The sequence below is a fragment of the Phyllosticta capitalensis genome (assembly GCF_038381095.1).
Source record: "Phyllosticta capitalensis strain CBS 128856 chromosome Unknown BKA78scaffold_12, whole genome shotgun sequence".
NCBI lineage: Eukaryota > Fungi > Ascomycota > Dothideomycetes > Botryosphaeriales > Phyllostictaceae > Phyllosticta > Phyllosticta capitalensis.
The window spans coordinates 1452405-1472835 of record NW_027117450.1 but is presented as its reverse complement, the minus strand read 5'-3'; the positions used below and the strand labels follow the sequence as shown (position 1 = coordinate 1472835).

Genomic DNA, 20431 nt, shown 5'->3' with positions numbered 1-20431 from the left:
CCAGGGTCTTGGTCTTAGCGAATCCCAACTTCACGTGTAACCACCGACCACCTCTCCACGACATCAACTGCCGCCATGGCCGCAACTCCTCTTACCATCAGTGGTGCGGCCCGCTCGACCTACACTACGGCCCTCGACCTCCACTACGGCCGAGATCTTTCCCCGCCGAGTCGACAGGGCTGCCGAGGCACCTGAAGTCGACCACATTAGCTTCGCAGGCTTTCCCATGCTCCAATCAGCTGCCTGGGGGAGCACTTATAGCCAACATGTTCCTCACAAACTGCCTGCAAGCCATATCCGCCATGTCTGCAGCCTCTCAGCGCCTCCTGCAACTCGGCGCCGCGCCGCGCGCTGCCCTGCTCAACCCCATCGTCACTGGTCCGCTCCTGTGGGCTCTCGCGGTTGCGCCAAACGCCATCCAAGGACCTCTGCTCCAACAGCTCGACCGTCTACCATTGGACAATGCCACCGTCGTCACCGCGCTCAAGGTGCTGTTTGGCCTTGGAATCGCCAACACCTTGAACTCCCTCCTCAACAGCATGGCGACCAATGGCTGGAGTCTGACGTCTGATTCCTCGCGGTGGAACTGGTCCCAAGAGCTTGCCGTCGTCACTGGAGGCTGCAGCGGAATTGGAGAGCTGGTGGTCAAGGGCCTGGCAGACAAGGGCATCAGAATTGCCGTCTTGGACGTCCAACCACTGCCGCAGAGGCTCAAGGGCTGTAAGTTGGAATGGAATCCCAGAGCAAGACTTTTGGCAAGCGCAGTCCAGGACAAGACTAACATCCCCAGACAACATCCACTTCCAAACTTGCGACATTACCGACCCAACCGCCGTCCACAATGCCGCCGAGACGATTCGCAGCAAGGTTGGGCACCCGACCATTCTCATCAACAACGCTGGAATCGGCTCCGCGCACACCATCGTCGACACGACGCCGCGCCAGCTGCAAAAGATTTTCGGCGTCAACCTGCTCAGCCACTGGTACACGGTGGGCGAGTTCCTGCCGGCCATGATCAAGCAGGACAAGGGGCACATTGTGACCGTGGCCAGCATGGCCAGCTTCGTGGCCTGCCCCAGCATAGCCGACTACGCGGCCACCAAAGCGGGCGCGCTGGCCTTTCACGAAGGTAGCACATCCCCTTTATTTAGCAGGCATCGTCTAACTTCAAATAGCCCTCACCCAAGAGCTCCGGCACCGCCACGCCGCGCCGCATGTCCACACTACCGTAGTGCACCCCAACTGGACGCGCACGCCGCTCGTCGCCGACCACGCGGCGCACATTGAAAAGCACCAGGGCCCGCTGCTCACGCCGGATGTGGTTGCGGCCGGCATGGTCAAGCAGGTGCTCAGCTGCCGCGGCGGCCAGCTCTTCTACCCCGAGTTTTTGTCCTCGGTCAGCGGCATCAGGGGCTTCCCTCACTGGTTGCAGGAGAGGATTCGGGATGGTATTGGAAAGTTGGGGACTGGTGCGTAGGCGGTTGCGGTTGCTTTAATATAGACTGTCGATATCCGGTCGGGTCCTTCACATACAAAATGAAGCTATTTGCCATGGCTTTGTGGTGAAAGTGAAGGTCGTGTGGTTTTTTTTTCCAGCCTGCTTTCAGAAGACTTGGTATGGAGCAGGCACTCGAAAAAGTCTGATTATTCGGAGCTTCGAGTCGCAACAGGAGAGCCAACCCTTTTGCACCGTCCGCGTCGGGTCACAGCAGGTGAGGAAAGAAATTCAACACAGGCGCAGCTTCAAGTCGTCGCACCACCTTCAGACGCAAGCGCTTGAATGCTCCCTGTGATTACCCATTAAGAGAAAAATTCTCTCTATGTTGAACGCATCAAGCGCTTGAGAGCTCCACGTCTCTACGTGTTTTGGTGACAGAGATTCCCGGATTAGCAATTTCTTTCCTCACCCACTGTAGGGTGTGCATCACAACCAGTCATCATGCACTCGAACAACCCCAAGACGACGCCCTTCATCAGCACAGCCAGACAATGACGCCAACATGTCCTCACCACCGCCCCAAGACCTCGCCCAGCGTCCGTCCAGAGAGCGGAAAACGAAAGAACGAAACAGTAGAGGGAAGTAGTCGCGTTCACAAAGACCAACCAGCACAAGAAGTGGGTGGCTTGAAGTTTCGGGTTTCAGCCTGAGCGTCCGAGAGGATTGACTGCTCTGAGCTGCTCAGCAAAAGAGAAAGAATTATATACCAACCAATCAGGCGCTCGGACCACCCGATTTCGGAATTTCACGTGAAGGCATGGTCGGACAGGAGTGTGGGGAGGAGCGTGTGGAGAGGTGTGGTGTGGTGAAGGTGGTGGAATTGGAGGGAAAAGGCACGGTCAGATCACTGCGTCGCGAGACGATACCTCCTCGTCTCCACGCAACCTCACTACAGCGACTTGGGAGATTCACACCCTCGAGAATCGTCCGCGTCAACTACATTAGAGTCTGACTGCATTGAGCCTTGGGTTGAGTTTGTCAGTCAAAGGGGGCATTGTTGCCGCGCTACACAACAGTCGACAAGAGTCGCATCACTATGAGACCGTGGCGGCATCACTGATCACTTGCAGATGGCGAAAATTCGAGAAACAATTCTTCATTGACCGTAACCTAGTCGCGACTTGTGAATTTTCACTGTGGAGGTGAACTCAAACACCAGCGTCTCTCTCACCCTTCTCGGCACCCAAAGATACGAAAGTCAACTCACTGAAGCAATCAAAGACGGGGCGAATGCTGAATCTCGTCCTACGACAACATAACGCGTCAGAAACAAACACACGCGCGCATAGAGGTATCACGGGAGAGCAGGCAGGAAGAGGAGGGAGAAAGTGATCAGACCTTGACCACATGGAAGCCCTTGAAGCCTGGCAGCTTCTCTCGCAGCTCCTTTCCGTACTGCGGGATGCCGCCGGGGTAGTTGACCTGCTCGTAGGCCTTGCCGGGGATGCTGCCGCCCATGTAGGTCGAGTGCACGCCTGCATTGTCAGCTCACGCAGAGTAAGTTCAGAAGAGTACACACCGTAGTCAATCACGCGCGGGAAGAGCGTCTCGTCGCTCAGCTGGTTGACCCTGTCCTTCCACTGCTTGCTCGCCTCGGCGGTCGGGTTGATGTACTTGACGCCCTCGCGTTCCATCAGCTTCATGCAGTTTGCGATCCAGCGGCCCTGGCATTCAATCGTCGACGGCCCGTTGGAGAGCAGCGTCGGCCCGTGCGGTCCGTACGTGTGGAACATGTTTGGATAGCCGGGGACCGTCGTGCCGAGATACGTCACCGCGGCAGACTTCCACTGGTCCTTGAGCGTGTTGCCGTTGATGTCGCGGAGCCCCATGTTGGTCATGCCGCCGGTGGTGATGTCGAAGCCGGTGGCGATGCAAATGACGTCAAACTCGTGCTCGGTGCCATCTTCCATAAGAATGCCCTTTTCGGTAATGTCCTTGATCTCGTTGCCCCGAAGGTCAACCACGTCGACGTTTGGCCGGTTGAACTGCTCGTAAAAGTTTTGCTCGAGGCAAGGCCGCTTGGTGCCAAACGGGTGCGGCTTCTTCAGGGGTGCGAGGAGATCCCTCTTGCGCGGGTCGTGGATCCTCGCTCTTTGATTCTTGGCCCAGAATTTGTACGCCTCGTCGTTGGCTTCCTCGACGTACAGCATGTCCTGGGAATGTCAGCAGCAGTAATACAATTCACGAGACGCTCACCTTGTAGTTTCCCAACCAGAATCCAAACCCACCATGCTCCCAAAGCTTCCTGTAGACCGCTTCTCGCTCTTGCTCATTGTCTTCAAAGGTGTTTCTCTCGTTGAATGTAAAGAGAAACCCACCAAAACAATGCTCGCGAAGCTCAAAGAGTCGGTGGTAGAACTGCTTCGAATTGTTCTGTTCCTCCTTCGAGAGTGGCCTCTTTCCCATTGGCACTGTCAAGTTGGGCGTCCGTTGAAATACCTTGAGTTCTCCAGCCATCGGTCCCCATTCCTGAGCAACCTGGACGCCCGACGCTCCGGTTCCAATCACGGCACACCTCTTACCGTGGACCTCGACCCCCTCATCCGGCCAGAAAGACGAGTGGGCAATGAAGCCCTTGAACTTGTCGATGCCCGGCCAATCTGGGACGTAACGCTTCGCAGCAAAGCCCGCGGCGACAATGAGGTACTTGGCCCTGGCGTTGCGTCCATCAGCCGTCTTGACGTGCCACTTGCCCTCCTTTTCGTTGAATTGGGCGTCGACAACGACCGACCCAAAGGCAGTGTCTTTTGACATGTCCAACACCTTGTCCATGTGGTTGAAGTAGGCCCGCAGCTCTTCGTAGTTGGGATAGTTGGTCGTCCACGTCCAGTCCTTGTAGACTTCTGGAATATTCAATTCGTACTCGGGCACTTCCGAGTCGACGCGCGCGCCGGGGTAGTTGTTCCAGCGCCAGGTGCCGCCGTAGCCATTGCCAGCTTCGTAAATGACGGTCCTGAAGCCGCGCTTTCGGAGCTCGTAGAGCATGTAGGTGCCCGCAAACCCGGCACCGACAATCAGGGCATCAATGTCGAGGTTGTCATTGTAGGGATACTTGTCCGAGGGCCGGTAGGCGAATTCAGAAAGTTCAGTCTTGATGGGAGGCATTGTGTTCAAACAACTTCGAGAAGCTTGAGGAGCAACATTTTTCGACCTGCTCTCTTGTAAATATACTGGTTCGGCTGACAGGAAGTCCTCGCAGATGCGGAGAATTCATGAGGTTCCAACACGGATCAGAGGAATTCGAAGCATATCACTGCTCGTGTGGACTATGACATGCACATCACCTTTCCAAATCTGGCTAGGCCGACCTCATGTGCCAATTGCGGTCGTACGGCTAACTCTGACGCGTGTGCGGGGTCGCCAAACAATCCAGGTTGACGTCGTGGTTGAGGCGGGGAGTCGTCAAGCCTGTCATCCCCCGCACGCCAAGCTTGTTTTTTCTGGTATGATTTTGAATTTGAAGAGTGAGTCCACTTGTTGGTTCCCAGCGGAAGCGGAGTCTGGGTATGACCGTGAAGATGAGACTGGTATCACCGGAAGGAAGGTGCCGAGCGACCCTGAAGATCTTTGCGCCATGTTGAAGAATATGAGAAGGTCTGTAATTGGTTTGACGCCATGTCGAAGAAGACCTGTGACATGATGTAAATTCGAAAAGAACTCCCCTGCTGTTTTGGAGACTGAAGAGAATGGTGACTGCGGCACCCTCTTGACGTCACGGCCCGAATTCGGAAGTCTCCGAACCACAATGCTTATCCCTGAAGCTTGCGTTCTTAGCGCGGCTCAGTATCAGACGGCGGCCCCGCTGTAGAGCAACGCTGCATTGTGTACCGTTGCGGTATGCTAGTGCGACTCGTGATGCGACAAGTGCACACCTGAAAACCGCGGGAAGCGACAACTCCCCTTTCACGGTTATACCCAGACTCCGCTTCGCTCCGCTGGGGATCAACGATGCCTCTCTTTCAAATCCAAGGAAAAGTGAATCCGCTGCCAAATGTCGACCTCTCCGGCAAAACGGCCATCGTGACTGGCGCCAACGGAGGCATTGGGTTCGAATGTGCCAGGCAACTCCTTCAATTCAAAGCCAACGTCATTCTGGCTGTGAGAAATTTGGAAAAGGGTGAAGATGCGAAAAGACGCCTCCAGGACGACAACAGCAGGATCAAGGTGATGAAGCTCGATCTGGCCGACTACACGAGCGTGTCCGATTTCGTTTCCCAGGTCCAGACAGAGGTCCAGGATCTTCATATCCTAATACTGAATGCGGCGATTGGCAACGTCAATCTCCAATGGGCTCCATCTGGGCATGAACTGTTGCTTCAGGTCAATTTCCTTTCCAATGTTTTGCTGCTTCTGCAGCTTCTTCCTTTGTTGGAATCCACGGCGGAAAAATCTGGACCTTCTCGAGTCACATGGGTCGGCAGCCGGGCTCTTTTCCTCAGCAGATTTCGATGGTATCCAGTCAAGACCAATGTAATTGAACACTTGGACAAAAACTTTTACTCCTATCAACGGTATGCCGACACCAAGGCAATCGCGTACATGTTTCTCAGGGAGCTGTCGTCACGGATCAAGCCGAATCGAGTCATTCTGAACATGGTCTGCCCGGGTCTTGTGCACTCCAAAATCGTCGACACGCTTCCATTCTATTACCGTTATCCAATGGTGCTGCTCAAAGCCATTACGGCGCGTTCGACGGAGCAGGGTGCGTGGATTGTGGTGTACATGGTCGCCGTCGCTGGTGCCGAGTCCCATGGAAAGTTTTATGAGAATCAAGTCGAGCAAAAGTGAGTGTGGTCATGTTTTGGGATCGCGTGCTGACATTCAAGACCTGCTTTCATGGATTCGGTCGACGGACTCGAGATGCAAGGATTGGTTTGGAAGGACGCATTGAGTGAGGTGTCGAAATACGCGAAACTGCCGTCGAGTTTGGTGGAGGGTTAGCGATGTGGATCGAGTCTGGTCGTTGTCAATTGAATGGCTTGCTTACCTAACACTTGATGACGTCGTGAACCCCTCGCGACAGCTCCATGTGGCGCCTGTACCACCGCAAAATGACTGACCAGAACCCCAGCTCCTACGACATCCAAACGTATCGCTACTCTCAACAAGGCTTCGTAATCAAGTCCGCGCCCCGTGAGCTCGGCCACGATGAAGTCTTGATCAAAACCACACATTCTGGCATCTGCTACACCGATGTCCACGCCAAGGAAAAGGGCTGCGGTCTGGGTCATGAAGGTGTAGGCACAGTGGTCCAGTTCGGCGCTGGTGTCAAAGACCTCAAGATTGGAGAAAGAGTGGGATGGGGGTACGTCTTTCGAATTCTCCAAGATCTTCACCGTCTTCGCGAGTCTCCAAGATCTCACTGACACTCGCAGATGGCTTCACCACGTTCGTCGCTCTCTCCTCCAACCCGACCATCGTTAACGAGATACAGTCCTGTGGCAGCTGCAAGGTATGTGTCCAAGGTTACCGGCAATACTGCGCCGACGCTTGTGGATTCGCGTTTGGCGAGCTCGACCAAGGTTCAATGGGAAATTTTGCCATCAAGAACCGCACCTTTGTCAACCGTATCCCAGACGCGATTGCGTCTGAACACGCGGCACCGCTCATGTGCGCCGGCGCCAGTACATATGAAGCTCTCATGGCGGCAGAGGCACAGCCGAGCGATCGTGTCGGTGTAGTTGGTATTGGCGGACTTGGCCACATGGCTGTGCTTTTTGCAAAGGCAATGGGATGTGCCGTGACGGCCATTTCGGACACGCCGGATAAGAAAGAAGATGCAAAAGAGATGGGAGCGGACGAGTTCATCCTCTTGGAGCAGGAGCAGCAGACCAAGAGTCTTGCGGACAAGGTTGTTGAATCCTCTCCCATTGACGTCCTTTTGCTCTGCGCAAACGAGATTCCATCCCTCGCCGGCTTGATTCCGCTGTTGGCCCGTCGTGCCAGAATCGTGTGCATGACGATCCAGCAAAGCCCAATTGAAATCCCGTACATGCCGTTTGTTCTTCCCGGTCTCAGAATCATTGCCTCGACGGAAGCATCGAGACAGCACTTTCAGAACATGTTGGCTTTTGTCGCGAGGCACGGAATCAAACCTTGGACTTGCCACTTTCCTCTGACGAGGGATGGTGTGGCCGAAGCTTTCAGGACGCTTGAAGAGGGGCGAATGAGGTATCGGGGGGTGCTCCATGCCGAGTAAATGTTGTGCCCGATTCTCAGGTTGCAGGGTTCTAGAATGCAGCGGAAGTGCCAATCCCAAGATTTTCTTTCATCATGTCTCTGGTCGCTTACCTTTTCAACCATTAGCTCCTTTTCGAAAGAGAATAGTCACAAGGGCAACGTCTTCTTCAAGCCAGAACCAGAATCCTTTGGGCAAGGCATGCGTCGAGCTCGTCCAAGAAGGGTAAGCTTGGAGCAGTAGCGCTGGATGCTACCACGAAACGCGGCACGCACAAATCACTCACTGCAGCAAAGTTTCGCTGTTCTCAGGAAGGGAGCTCGACCAGCCGTCTTGCGTCCATTGTGCGACGTGCAGTACTTGTCCTGGCATCAATGACGGCTGGTCGCGCACTTTTCGCGCACCTGAAGAATATAAGAGCCATTGAATCGTCAAACTGAACAAATCATTCAATCAACGTTCCCCTCGAACAACTACATCAACAACGCCAGATCAAAATGCCTTGCGCCTGTGGCTCCACCTGCAACTGTTCCGGCCCCGCCGATTGTTCTTGCGACAAGAGCCAGTGTACTTGCGGCGCCTGCGTATGATTTCCCGCTCGTATTAGACACCAAGGCACGAACTGACGAACTGCAGAAGGGCAACTAAACCACAAACTTACGACTCGCTTCACGACAGCAACGGCGACCAGACGCGTCTTTAAGCCTTCAATCACGTAGCAATACAATCATTTCGGTCATCAACATATGAGATCAAACGTGCATCGCATTGCCGTCCGTCGTTGCAAGCTTTCGTCTGCAATTTGCGCGCCCAATCATGTTGTCAGAGAGTCTTTACCCGTCTGCACCACCTTGTCCACCGAAGAGGCTATCCATGTCGGCTCCGCGTGCTCGATTAATCAAAGAGCGCGCAGCAATGACGTACCACAGTCCCAGCTTGAGATGACGGTGAAAAATCGCCGGTGCTTCACTCACTGCACAGCGCAGTCTCGTCGATCCTGCACACACGCTTTTCGTTTGCCAATTCACAACCACGCGTACTTGCTTCAAGAACGACCACAGCCCTTTCTCTGCGCAGCCTCATCCACCGCCCACGCGAAATTGGACGAGAAAATGGCGGGCGCGATTAAGGTTTTGGCGGGCCGTGGCAAAGGCTGTTCTGGGCAAAAGACGTTGCCTCGTCGGGCAGCCTGTCTTGAGTAAGTTTGTACTCTTATTCTTAGGCAGCGCCGTATGAGCTGCATGGTCGAGATCCGGGCGCAAGAAAAGCTTCTAGTGACTGCAAGATGCGGATCGCGAGGTTGGGCGAAGTTTGGAGTATGCGCGATGATGGACTGGTGATGCTGCTGATCAGGTAGCAGAGTGACAGACTGACAGCTCAACACCGCCCTACTCTACTACACCTCTTCAGCAGGACCTTTGAGGTAGACGCAGCCTGCCACACACGACGCCTCAGGGCAGCCCGCCAACCCAGCCAGCACCATGCACAACTTTTTGCCTGCACAACGCCTGCACAGCAAGTCGATTCTTCGCAAGCCTCAGCCCTGCGCCACGCAGCTGGGAGCCTCTGGCTACCCCCAGCCAATTGAGACACGGGGCGCGCCTCCGCGCTGCCAGGTACGCGGCGGGGACAGGGAATAGATGGTTGTTTCGAAACTTCAGGGCACGCTTGGCCGAGGGTCCAGCTGGGGTAAGAGCTGCGCGTAATTAAGAGGGTAACGGTCTGCTAACGGCGGGCTGTGGTGGGACGATGAAGTGAGTTGAGCTTGGAGGGTGGCTGTATATACTGCCACTACACTTCCACGTTCCCACAACCTCGTTTTCGAAAAGCTTCCTCACCACAGTCGCTCTTTTCTGCTCGTGGTCATCCTGTTTTCGTTCTCTAACTGTTCAGTCATTCTTTTGTCTCCCTCTGAACACATACGTCCTCCGCCATGCCCGACGCACAACACACGCCCTTCCTACCCTACTGCGAAGATGTGGGCCCCGACTGTCCCGTCGAGGGCTCGATATACGGCTACGCGCCGTCGCTGCATATGAACGCGTTTGCGGGGCTGGTGTTTGCGTGCGCGATGCTTTCGCAGCTGATCATGGGCCTGCACAAACGCACGTGGAGTTATCTTTTGGCCGTGGGCGTGGGGTAAGTCGATCAACGAGCGTGGTTTTAAAAAGAAAAAACGTTCGACAAGCAGCTAACCGTGTGTTGTTTGTAGATGCGCCCTCGAACTCCTCGGCAGCCTCGGCCTCGTCGCCATGCACTACAACCCCTACTCGCACCAGGGCTTCCAAGCCGCCGTCATCTGCCTGACCATCGCGCCCGCCTTCCTCGCCGCCGGCATCTATTTGAATCTCAAGCACCTCGTGCTGTGCTTCGGGCCACAGTACAGCGTCCTCCGCCCACCGTCGCTCTACACGTGGATCTTCGTGTCCTCCGACGTCGTCAGCATCGTGTGTCAGGCCATCGGCAGCGCGATGGCGGCCAAACAGAATCCCAAGATCTTATTTGACGCGGTCCGCATTATCAAGGGCGGCATGGCATTCCAGATCACGACGCTGGGCGTGTTTGCGGGGTGCGCCACGTGGTATTTTGTGCGGGTGGTAGCGCACCGGCGCGAGCTGAACCCGCAGACAAAAGCCCTCCGCGGCACGTGGAGCTTCCGCTGCTTCCTCGCCTGCATGGCGCTGGCGTACGTGGCCATCCTGACGCGGTGCGGCTTCCGCATGGCCGAGTTTGACGACGGCTGGCGGAGCGACATTATGACCAACGAGACGTTTTTCATTGCCTTGGATACCGTGTAAGTTGTTTCCTCGTCCTCGAGGAGGAGCGCATTTTGCTGATGCTGCCGAACCGACAGCCCCTGCCTGATTGCCGTCGTGGCGCAGACAATTCTGCACCCCGGGTACTGTCTCCGGATACCAAAGGTGGACTTCTCGGACGGGCTGGTGGGAACGTCGGTGGGGGCCGAGATGGACACGTACCACTACTACCCCAAGGTGTAGGTGTAGCTGTGGTAGTATTTTATTTCCAGGGAGTTTTGAGGGGTTTTTTCAAGAGTTGGTGTATCCCATTCGAAATACTCAAAAAGCTTGAACCAAGTTGAGTAGTAGGAGAAGCTGAAGCCAACCCCCCTGATTTTCAAATCTTCATCGCCCCCGGCTTGCCCGCTTGGTCACGAGCTCACGCCTTGTCAATCTGCCCCCTGCCCCTCCCCATCACCTCGCCCTCTTCTTCCCCTTGTCCCTCCTCACGCTCCGCGGCACGCTCGCCGTCTTGGGCGATCGTAGGCCTCCCACCTGCCCGAGCCGTCGCGCGCCGGCTCATAATAACTGCGGCGACAACTGCGCCGGTACACGGGCTGCGGGTGCGGGTGCAGGTCCGAGTTGCGGGCTTGTTCGGCACGCCGACGCTTTTGCTTGGAGGATGAGGCGCCCATGCTGTCGTTAAAGGTGTGCTTTGCAATAATCTACAGGGGTAGATGGATAGATAGACGGTCAACTGGTGGTTAGTTTGATGGATGGTGGTGAGGAGAAGATGGCAAAAGCAAAAGGGTCTCTCTCGAGAGGCAGAGAGAAAACTTTTTCTTTTATATCGGAAAGAGGTGGGTGGTGCAGCAGGAATCAAGGCGTGGAGGATGGATGGTGGAGCAATCAATGCGTGGCTGGCTAACTACCCACATGTGTACCTACCTTCTAGCCAAGTCGACGTCTTCCTTGTTGTTGCAATCAAGGAACTGCGGATGGCTGGGCAGCAGCTCGCCATGGGGTGGCAGACACGTACGGCGCTGGAAAACAAAGATTCTTTCTACTACGCGATTGTTGTGTTGTGGAAAGGTCGTTTGCGCACGCATGTGGTCGACTTGCGACCAACCACCAAGCTCCGCCACCTTGACAACAGGATAGGATACAATAGACGTTGGCTGGTTGGCTTTAGTTCCTTTCCCACTCACACTCCCGCATTGTCGGTAAACCCAAACCCCTGAAAGAGAATATCCAACACAACGCAACAACACATCGAAGCAAGATTTCAGTGGTCGTGGCTCATTACAACTCTCACTACACGCACGCTCAAACAAGAACCTTTCTCAAAACCTCCTGAACCCTCTGCACCGACTCCTGCGTCGACGTCTGCCCGGCCATGAAGTAAATGACGTTGCCCAAGATGCGCGAGTGGACGTTCCACTCGGGGGCGTCGCCCGCAAACAGCGCCGCTTGGACGTCCTTGGCGGCGGTTGATTTGTAGCCTACACAATAGTTAGATGGTGGAGGGAGGAGGTGGATGAGGATGTGTGGACTCACCAGCACCCGACACGTCTTTAAGAGTAATGGCCAGCACGCTGCCAAGGGCCCAGACGGCGTCGACGCGCGCGCGGCCGCTCGTCTCCTCGACGAAGGACTTGTCCCAGACGCTCCAGACCGGCTTGTCGTCGTTGCTCTCCTGCGTGACTGTCCACGTCCTCTTGAACGCGTCCCAGGCGCCCGTCGCGTCCAGCTTATCCATCTCCTTCAGACTCTCAATCGCCACGCTGCAGCCCACCGCGTGCGCCGTGTAGCTGTGCCCGTGGAGCAGCGCGTCGCTCTTGTCGTCGCTCTCAAACGCGCGGAAAATGTCCTCGCTCGCCGCCGTCGCGCACAGCGGCAGCAGCCCGCCCGTCAGCAGCTTCGCGTGCACCGAAATGTCGGGGTGGACCTGAAGGAGGCTCGCCGCAGAGCGCCGCCCCAACCTGTACAGCCCGGTAAAGACTTCGTCAAAGACGACGGGCAGGCCGGTCCACGCGCTTGATGAGCTGGGGAAGTGCGCGTCGTCGGCAAAGAGCTGCGGCGAGCTGCGCACGACCGACACCAGCGCGCGCTGGAATAGCGGATCAACAAAAATCATGCCGCCCGCGCCGAGGACGACGGGCTCGAGCAGCAGCGCGCCGAAGCGGCGGCCCTCGTCGCGCAGTTTTTTAAGAGTCTGCGTGATGAAGACGCGGTACTGCTCGTACTCGCGGCCGGCCTCCCTTCGCTCCAAGTCCATAATGTCGGCCAGGCTGCGGAACGGCTTGTCGGCGCCAAAGTGCTGCTGCAGGGCGGGCGGGACGGCGACGGTCCAGCGCCCGTCGACGCAGCTGACGGTTGGATATGAAAACCAGAAGCCTTTGCCCTCGTACCACTCGATTTTTTCATTGTACGTCGACGGCTCCGAGCAGTCCATGGCCCCCATGGTGTCGCCGTGGTAGCTGCCACTCAAGCCGAGCACGCCGAGCTTCTCATTAGGACCCCAGCCGTAGCGGATGCGGGCGGCGCGGAGGGCCATTTTGACGGCCACCTCGATGCCGGTGCTGCCATTGTCCGAGTAAAAGACGCGCGAGAGACGCGGGTTGGACAGGTAGCCGAGTAGCATCTCAGCAAGCTGGAGAGCTGGCTCGTGGACCGCTTCTGCAAACATGACGTGCCCGTAGCGGCCGGCGGCGTATGCAGCGGCGAGCATCAGCTGGGGGTTTCCGTGGCCAAGTCCCTGCGTCCACCAGGAACCAGAGCCGTCAAACGAGCTCCTGAGGAGAGAATCTCCTTTTTGGAGAGTCTGGAAGTAATCCCCCCTCGCCGAGTCGATGGCGGTGATTTTTTCAGGAGACAGCATCGTCGACTGCGTAAAGGGGTACCAAATCTTGCTGTGAGCCCTGCTCGGCATGGACTCGAGATTCTTGATGCGGTCGTCATGTCGCTGCTTCATGTGGGCGAGGATCTCTTCAATGATGGGACTCTGGCTGTGCTTTTCGTAATACCGCAGCATCAGCTCCTCATCCTTCTCTTTGGAAGGCTGCGGAGCGTGCAGCTTGGGCAGGGTCCTACACGGGGTGCCATGCTGTTTGAAATAGGCCTTGAGCTGCAGATCGTTCTGGTAGTAGTCGTCCTCAAACAATAACACAGACTCGACGTCGTAGCCGCGAATCTTGAGCGACTCGTAGGCGGCAATGGTCTGCGAGATGCCGCCTAGCTTGGAGTCCGCAATCAGCACAGCCGGGACGCGGAGCGGACGGTAGAGATCGGCCTGCGAGGTTCCATTTGGACCGGGCGAGTGCACTCCGCCGGCAGTCTCGATAAACGCCCATCCTCCAAGCTCAGCGCGCTGGGAGAGGACTTGTGCGATTTCGGTCAGCAGCGCGTCGTCTTGGGGTATGTGCTGAAGAGTCAGCAGAGCGCATCAAATCACGTGTCGACGCACCAGTTTCGAGACGGCGGCGGCCCTGTCGGGGCTGATGGGAAGTTCGTATTGGTGGAGACAGAGGCTGGAAAAGGCGTCGTCTTTGTCGAGATGGCGGTCGACAGCGAACCTGCGAATGTGGCTCGAGTCTGCATCCTCAATGTTGCCAGTCGACACGGGCTTGATGTACTGGACGCGGTCTCTCTTGGCGCGGGCGGCGTTACACAGCACCGTCGAAAAGACAGTCTTGCCGACCTCTGTGTTGGCGCCCCAGATCTGAAAGGTGCGCAGGTTGCGATAGAGGACTGCGCCGGCCGCCATGGTGGACGAAACGATTGTTAGGCACTTGACGGCATGAGGACGAACAATTGGCGATGTGAGGCGGATACGACACACGGGCCAATGACGTTGCAGGGCGTCGGGTCAAAGGAAGCTGAATGGTTGGGATGGAAAGACTATTCTGTTGGTGTTGAATGGTTGGTGTTGACGAGTGTCATGGCCATCACTCATCACACTAGCCGAGGCCGCCCGCCGAGCATCGCCCGCCAACACCGAGACAACACACCAACGACGACCATTGAGTCACCAGACAGCCATCCGTGGCATCAATGGCTCGTCCATCGCGTTGAGCTGCGCCAGTCATCAAGAAGAGCAAGGATCAAGAAAGAGCAAGGGATCATCAGGACGTCAACCCGGAAAAATCGACACCCACCTGGCCGCACTTCCTATTCGAGCCACTCATCATGGCACCCCCTGAGACGCCCCCTCTGCGCCCCCTGGAGCAGCACTTTACCAAGCTCCTCGCACGGCGGAAAACGCGTTCCCTCCTCCGGCGCATCGAGGACCCGCCACCACCAGGCGTCGCCGACTTCACATCCAACGACTACCTCTCTCTCTCCTCCCACCCCTCCCTCACCAAAGCCTACATAACCCACCTGACCGCCGCATACACCTCCTCATCCCTCTCCCTCGGCAGCACCGGCTCGCGCCTCCTCTCCGGCCACCACCCGCTGGCCGCGCACCTGGAATCGCTCATCCCAGCCCACCACCGCGCGCCGGCAGGCCTGCTCTTCAACAGCGGCTACGACGCCAACGCCGCGCTGCTGTCGGCGCTCCCTCAACCCGGTGATGCGGTGCTGTATGACGCCCTCGTCCACGCCTCCGCCCACGACGGCATGCGCCTCTCGCGCGTCGCGGCGACCGGGGGGCTGCGGCGCTTCGCGCACAACTCGGCGGAGTCCCTCGAGAGTGAGCTGCGCCGCCTGCTGGCCGAAGACGCTGCCTACGCTGCCGGCGCCCGCAACGTGTTTATTGTCGTCGAGGCCGTGTACAGCATGGACGGCGACGTCGCCGCACTCCCCTCTCTCCTCTCCGTCGTTGAGACCCTCCTCCCGGCCGGCAACGGCTACGTGATTGTCGACGAAGCGCACAGCACCGGCATCATCGGCCCGCGAGGGCGAGGGCTGGTCAGCGCGCTGCAGCTCGAATCCCGCGTCTTTGCGCGCGTCGTCACGTTCGGCAAGGCCATGGGCGCGGCCGGGGCCATTGTGCTGTGCAGCGCGGCGACCAAGGCGTACCTGACCAACTACGCGCGGCCGTTCATCTACACGACGGCGGCGGCGTTTCCCTCGCTGGCAGCCGTCAAGGTGGCATATGACTTCCTGATGGACGGGCACGCGGACGCGCTGGCGGCGCATCTACAGCAGCTTGTGAGCGAGCTGGACCAGCGGCTGGCGGCTCTCGTGGTGCATTTGAAGCCGCCCAAGGCGCTGCTGTCGTTGACGATTCCTGGCATCGAGAATGCGCATGCCGAGTTTCCCACCCCCATCACCCCCATCTTCACGTCCCATCCGCGCTCGCTGGCGGCGTTTGTAAGGACGAGGGGGTACGCCGTAAGGCCCATTGTGGCGCCTACGGTCCCGAGGGGCACGGAAAGGGTGCGCGTGTGTCTGCACGCGGGAAACAGCGTCGAGCAGGTCGAGGGGCTGGTGCAGGCGGTGGGCGAGTGGGTGAGGGGGAGGATGGAGGGGGGCGTGGAGGGAGAGGAGACGCAGGAGGAGAGGGCGAGGTTGTGAGGCTTATTGAAGATTGGGTGTCGAAAAGACGGAGACAGAATGCAAGACTAAATATTCGGCGTTCAAAAGTTTGATTTTTCATTCCATCTGGCATCAATCCATCTCGGTACACTCAGTCGATCTTATGAAAGTCATGCGTCATAACAACTCCAACTTCAAGTCTGCGTCATAATCAAGCCTGAACCTCGGGAGCAGGACGGGGGCTCTTTTCAAAGCTCTTCATCGGACCCAAGCCCCAGCGGCTAAACATGCGGCCGTCCTCGTCCCAGCCGTTGCACTCGGTCGTCAGCATCTTCTCGCCGGTGAAGATGGCGTTGGCGCCGGCCATGAAGCACAGGGCCTGCTTCTCCTCGGACATGGTCTTGCGGCCGGCGGCGATGCGGATGATGGTGTCGGGGAGGGCGATGCGGGCCGTGGCAATGACGCGCAGCATCGAGGTAAACTCGAGCGGCTTGTTGTTGCCCATGGGCGTGCCGGGGATGGGGACGAGGGCGTTGACGGGGAACGACTCGGGGTGCTTTGGCAGCGTCGACACGGTGTGCAGCAGGCCGACGTGGTCCTGGCTCTTTTCTCCCAGCCCCAGGATGCCGCCGCTGCACACGTTGATGCCGGCGTCGCGGACGTGGCCGAGGGTCTGCAGGCGCTCGTCGTAGGTGCGCGTCGAGATGACGGAGGGATAAAACTCGCGCGACGTGTCGACGTTGTGGTTGTAGGCCGTCAGACCCGCGTCCTTGAGCTCCTGCGCCTGCGCCCCGTCAATCATGCCCAGCGTCACGCACGCCTCCATGCCCAGCGCCCGCACGCCCTGCACCATCTCCTTGACGTTTTTGAGGGCGTTTTTGCGGCCCCGCATGTCGCGCCAGGCCGCGCCCATGCAGAAGCGCGTGCTGCCATTCTCCTTTGCCGTGCGGGCCTGCGCCAGAACCGCCTCGACGGGCTCCATCCGCTGCGCCTTGAGGCCGGTTTGGTACCGCGTCGACTGGGCGCAGTAGCTGCAGTCCTCGCTGCAGCCGCCGGTTTTGATGTTCATGAGGGTGCAGAGTTGGACTTCGCGGGGGTCGTGGAAGCGGCGGTGGAGCGTGCTCTGCGAGGTATTAGTCATGGCCATGACTGACTGGCTACTGAAGCCATTGGCGACGCAGTTGGAGCCATTGAGACTGCACAGGCTGGGACGAGCTGTAGCAGAGGTCGAGCAAGGCACTTACAGCCTGGTAGGCCAGCTCCATCAAGGGCTGATAGTAAATGGCGGCAATTTCCTCTTTTGTCCAGTTGTTCCTCGGGGCCGTGGCGGCAACGGCCTTTTTGAAGATTTCGCGGGCATTGGCCTCGCGCCGGGCCTCTACGGAGCCAGGAGCCACGGCCGGGGCGGGAGGAGGCGGAGAGGGCGTGTTGGCAATGTTGTTGTTGTCAACGACGGTGGACATGGGCCGACCAATGAGGGGCCGTCGGTTCTCAGCGGGCGAGAGGAGCTTGGCCGACGAGGGCGCGAGGACGCGGCGGGTCGAGGCGAGGGTGCATCCCGAGTGCGAGACGAAGCGGGCGGCGGAGGACGACATGATGATGAGGTGTGAAGAGAGAGTGTGTGTGCCCGTGGTGGTTAGTCTCTGCTTTTGGAGCTGAGCGAGGGAGCGGAATCCCGAGCTTCTGATTCGGCGAGCGAGAGATCCATGTCGCTGCGGGGTTGTGGATCTAATTGTTGAGGACGAAGCAGCGATCATGACGATGCAAGATTCACCGACAGCGGAGTCATCCTGTTTCAACCTGAGTCTGGTGGACCAAGTCGGTGAGATTGCAATTGACGTCTTTGGTAAGCAAAGGGGGAGCAAACGGTCGCTCAACACCACGACAATTGCTGGACACCTTGCTGGACGCCGACCGCGTTGACAAGGTTCTGTTGCAAAGGGTCCAGTCGCCTTGCACTCGTCAACCGTCTTCTTTTCTCCGAGTTCGACCTCAACACCAGAAAACACCAGAAAATCCATCTCGATCGCAGGAAAACGGATACATATATGCTCGAGGTCGTTACGTGCTCTCTTGGATTTCTTTGCTCAGCTTCCCACCTCTGTCGCCATTCCCCACGACAGAGGCCTCATTCATGCGTTCGACAACACTCGAGGAAATATTGCCGACGGATTCTCTCGAGAAAGTCGCGTTTGATAAGAGTCGACGGGAAACACCATCAGCCCGGCAAATCACATCATCCACACAAGCTTCGCATCCCCCACTGTCCCGCCCCGCGGACCGCAACCACCTGCATGACCACCATGGCCCTGTCAATGGCGAGCATGTTGCAAGCCACTTAAATACGCGTGGCCTGCCGGTGAATTCACTCCACAGAGCATCATGGCCACTCCAGACGTCGACATTCCAAATCTTCCAAATGGGACTGCTCACAAGTCGCCCCTTACCGCACGCGTCGAACATGTGGAATCTCCTCCAGAAAAAACCCCCGACCCAAAATATCCGCGGCTTGTGAATCCAGACGGAACTCTCGACGACTATGAGTTGGAAGACCACTTCATCGACGACGTGCGCCCGTTAAAAGTAAGACGCTACTCCCGCCGACGAACCGTCTGACAATCCAGGTCGCGATTGTCGGAACCGGCCTCGCAGGCGTCACAGCAGGCGTGATACTGCTCCACAAGGTCCCCAAGATCCAACTGACCATCCTCGACAAGAACGCCGACGTCGTATGTCCATTTTCCTCCCACCATTTCCCTGCTGTCTGACCACGTCAGGGCGGCACGTGGTTCGAAAACATCTACCCGGGCGTGCGCTGCGACGTGCCGTCGGTCGTCTACCAGAGCTCGTTCGAGCCCAAGAAGGACTGGTCGGACGAGTTTGCGACGGGCGCCGAGATTCGCGACTACTGGCAGGGCATTGCGCGCAAGCACGGCCTGTACGAGCTCACGCGCTTCAAGACCGAGGTCAAGCGCGCGGACTGGGTCCGCCGGCGCTCGCAGTGGAAGCTCACGACTGAAAATCTCGACACGGGCGATGTGACGGAGCAGCATTTTGACTTCTTCCTGCCCGCCATTGGCCACTTTAATGCGTGGAAGGTGTGTTTACAGTGGTGGTGTCCCCTTATCGACGCATACTCATCAGATAGATCCCCGACTACCCCGGCATCGACACGTACAAAGGCTTCCTACGGCACTCGTCGCACTGGGATCCGTCCTTTGACCCAACCGACAAGCGCATCGCCATCATTGGCAATGGCGCCAGCGGCATCCAAATCCTGCCCGAGCTGCGCAAAACAGCCACTCGCATCGACCACTACGCGCGCTCACCAACGTGGATTGCCGGCTCGCTGGGCGGCCGCGAGCGCCTACCGGAACCCATGCCCTTTACTCCTGAGCAGCTCGAAGCCTTCAAAGACGACAAGACTTACCTCGCGTACCGCAAGGAACTGGAGCACACGTACTGGAACCGCTTCTCAGGGGTGATCAAAGACGGGCCGGAGAGCGCGGCGGCGCGCGACAACTTCATCGCGCTCATGGCCAAGCGGCTCGACTCCAAGGGCCGCTGCGATCTGCTCGACCACCTCGTCCCGGCCTTTGCGCCCCACTGCCGCCGCCTGACGCCCGGCCCGGGATACCTCGAGGCGCTGGCGGAGCCCAACGTCGAGCTTATCCGCGCGCCGATTGCGCGGTTTACGGAGACGGGGATCGTGACCGAGGACGGCCGGACGAGGGAGGTGGATGCCGTCGTTTGCTGTACTGGTGCCAACACGCATTTTGCGCCCGTCTTCCCCATTGTCAGTGGCGAGCACGATCTTTCGAGGGACTGGCTCCCCGAGGGCAAGTTTGGGTGCGTCACCTACCCCTGAACCGTTCATCAGCTAACCTCCCAGCTTCCCCTACACGTACCTCGGGCTCGGGGTGCCACACTTCCCCAACCTGCTGCTGCTCTACGGGCCCAGCAGCAGCGCCGTCAGCGGGACGATCCCGCAGAGCGCCGAGACGGCGGCGACGTACCACGCACGCGTGCTGCGCAAGGTGTCGCGGCAGGGGTACCGCACGGCGGCGCCGCGCAAAGAGGCCGCCGACGACTTTGTGCGCTACGCCGACGCCTTTTTCCCGCGGACCGTCTTCAGCGGCAACTGTCGCAGCTGGTACAACGGCGGGCGCCCCGGCGGCCGCGTCCACGGCATCTGGCCCGGCAGCGGCGCGCACCTCAACTGGGCGCGGCGCGAGACGCGCTGGGAGGATTGGGACTGGGGGTACGGCGAGAGGACGGCGAATCGGTTTGGCTGGTTGGGCAATGGCAGGATGAGCAAGGAGTTTGAGGAGGGTGCGGATTTGTTGCCGTGGTTGAGGGTGCCAGGGGACATTGATTTGAGGGAGTATCATGAGAGGTGGTGGGAGCCGTAATCAGATGAGGATGCTGATTGAATGCTACATGTAGGTAGGTTGGCCGGTACGCGGAACCCTGCCTTTCTATCTTCTCGCCTACAGAACACCAGAGTCTTTTGAATAGAGCTCGCTTTTCCTAGCA

At 58.0% G+C, this 20431-nt stretch overlaps 8 protein-coding genes across 8 annotated transcripts; 5 read left to right on the top strand and 3 right to left on the bottom strand.

The window, feature by feature from the left end:
- Positions 1 to 62: 62 nt before the first annotated feature.
- Positions 63 to 1799, top strand: BKA78DRAFT_327415 (uncharacterized protein). The gene is made up of 3 exons (XM_066889510.1): positions 63 to 720; positions 791 to 1129; positions 1176 to 1799. The coding sequence occupies exons 1-3, from the start codon at positions 267 to 269 to the stop codon at positions 1475 to 1477; spliced, it is 1095 nt and encodes a 364-aa protein (XP_066739455.1). The 5' UTR covers positions 63 to 266; the 3' UTR covers positions 1478 to 1799.
- A 1031-nt stretch (positions 1800 to 2830) lies between these two features.
- Positions 2831 to 4603, bottom strand: BKA78DRAFT_258899 (putative steroid monooxygenase; the record flags this gene model as incomplete). The annotated part of the gene is made up of 3 exons (XM_066885318.1): positions 2831 to 2973; positions 3018 to 3651; positions 3695 to 4603. The coding sequence occupies 3 exons, from the start codon at positions 4601 to 4603 to the stop codon at positions 2831 to 2833; spliced, it is 1686 nt and encodes a 561-aa protein (XP_066739454.1).
- A 1304-nt stretch (positions 4604 to 5907) lies between these two features.
- On the top strand, positions 5908 to 7697 carry BKA78DRAFT_334059 (uncharacterized protein; the record flags this gene model as incomplete). The annotated part of the gene is made up of 3 exons (XM_066890163.1): positions 5908 to 5949; positions 6622 to 6803; positions 6944 to 7697. 3 exons carry the CDS (start codon positions 5908 to 5910, stop codon positions 7695 to 7697), a joined length of 978 nt encoding a protein of 325 aa, XP_066739453.1.
- Positions 7698 to 9609: 1912 nt separating this feature from the next.
- BKA78DRAFT_300185 (sphingoid long-chain base transporter RSB1) lies at positions 9610 to 10675 on the top strand (the record flags this gene model as incomplete). The annotated part of the gene is made up of 3 exons (XM_066887157.1): positions 9610 to 9815; positions 9889 to 10470; positions 10531 to 10675. The coding sequence occupies 3 exons, from the start codon at positions 9610 to 9612 to the stop codon at positions 10673 to 10675; spliced, it is 933 nt and encodes a 310-aa protein (XP_066739452.1).
- A 1065-nt stretch (positions 10676 to 11740) lies between these two features.
- On the bottom strand, positions 11741 to 14180 carry BKA78DRAFT_258684 (onanonoxo-7-onima-8-eninoihtemlysoneda; the record flags this gene model as incomplete). The annotated part of the gene is made up of 3 exons (XM_066885302.1): positions 11741 to 11916; positions 11972 to 13838; positions 13881 to 14180. 3 exons carry the CDS (start codon positions 14178 to 14180, stop codon positions 11741 to 11743), a joined length of 2343 nt encoding a protein of 780 aa, XP_066739451.1.
- Positions 14181 to 14417: 237 nt separating this feature from the next.
- On the top strand, positions 14418 to 15868 carry BKA78DRAFT_274591 (pyridoxal phosphate-dependent transferase; the record flags this gene model as incomplete). The annotated part of the gene is made up of 1 exon (XM_066885553.1): positions 14418 to 15868. A coding segment is annotated over exon 1 (1266 nt), but the record flags the coding sequence as incomplete, so codon positions are not given.
- A 238-nt stretch (positions 15869 to 16106) lies between these two features.
- Positions 16107 to 17358, bottom strand: BKA78DRAFT_334056 (uncharacterized protein; the record flags this gene model as incomplete). The annotated part of the gene is made up of 2 exons (XM_066890162.1): positions 16107 to 17018; positions 17140 to 17358. The coding sequence occupies 2 exons, from the start codon at positions 17356 to 17358 to the stop codon at positions 16107 to 16109; spliced, it is 1131 nt and encodes a 376-aa protein (XP_066739449.1).
- Positions 17359 to 18277: 919 nt separating this feature from the next.
- BKA78DRAFT_363123 (uncharacterized protein) lies at positions 18278 to 20431 on the top strand (the record flags this gene model as incomplete). Its single annotated transcript, XM_066892473.1, has 5 exons — positions 18278 to 18478; positions 18520 to 18624; positions 18673 to 18993; positions 19044 to 19744; positions 19788 to 20431. The coding sequence occupies 5 exons, from the start codon at positions 18278 to 18280 to the stop codon at positions 20305 to 20307; spliced, it is 1848 nt and encodes a 615-aa protein (XP_066739448.1). The 3' UTR covers positions 20308 to 20431.

Bases quoted from the DNA above. Each gene is read 5' to 3' on its own strand.
- BKA78DRAFT_327415 (XM_066889510.1), top strand. From the start codon at position 267: ATGTTCCTCACAAACTGCCTGCAAGCCATATCCGCCATGTCTGCAGCC. The intron at 721-790 runs GTAAGTTGGAAT...TAACATCCCCAG, and splicing joins GCCGCAGAGGCTCAAGGGCT to ACAACATCCACTTCCAAACT. The intron at 1,130-1,175 runs GTAGCACATCCC...AACTTCAAATAG, and splicing joins CGCGCTGGCCTTTCACGAAG to CCCTCACCCAAGAGCTCCGG.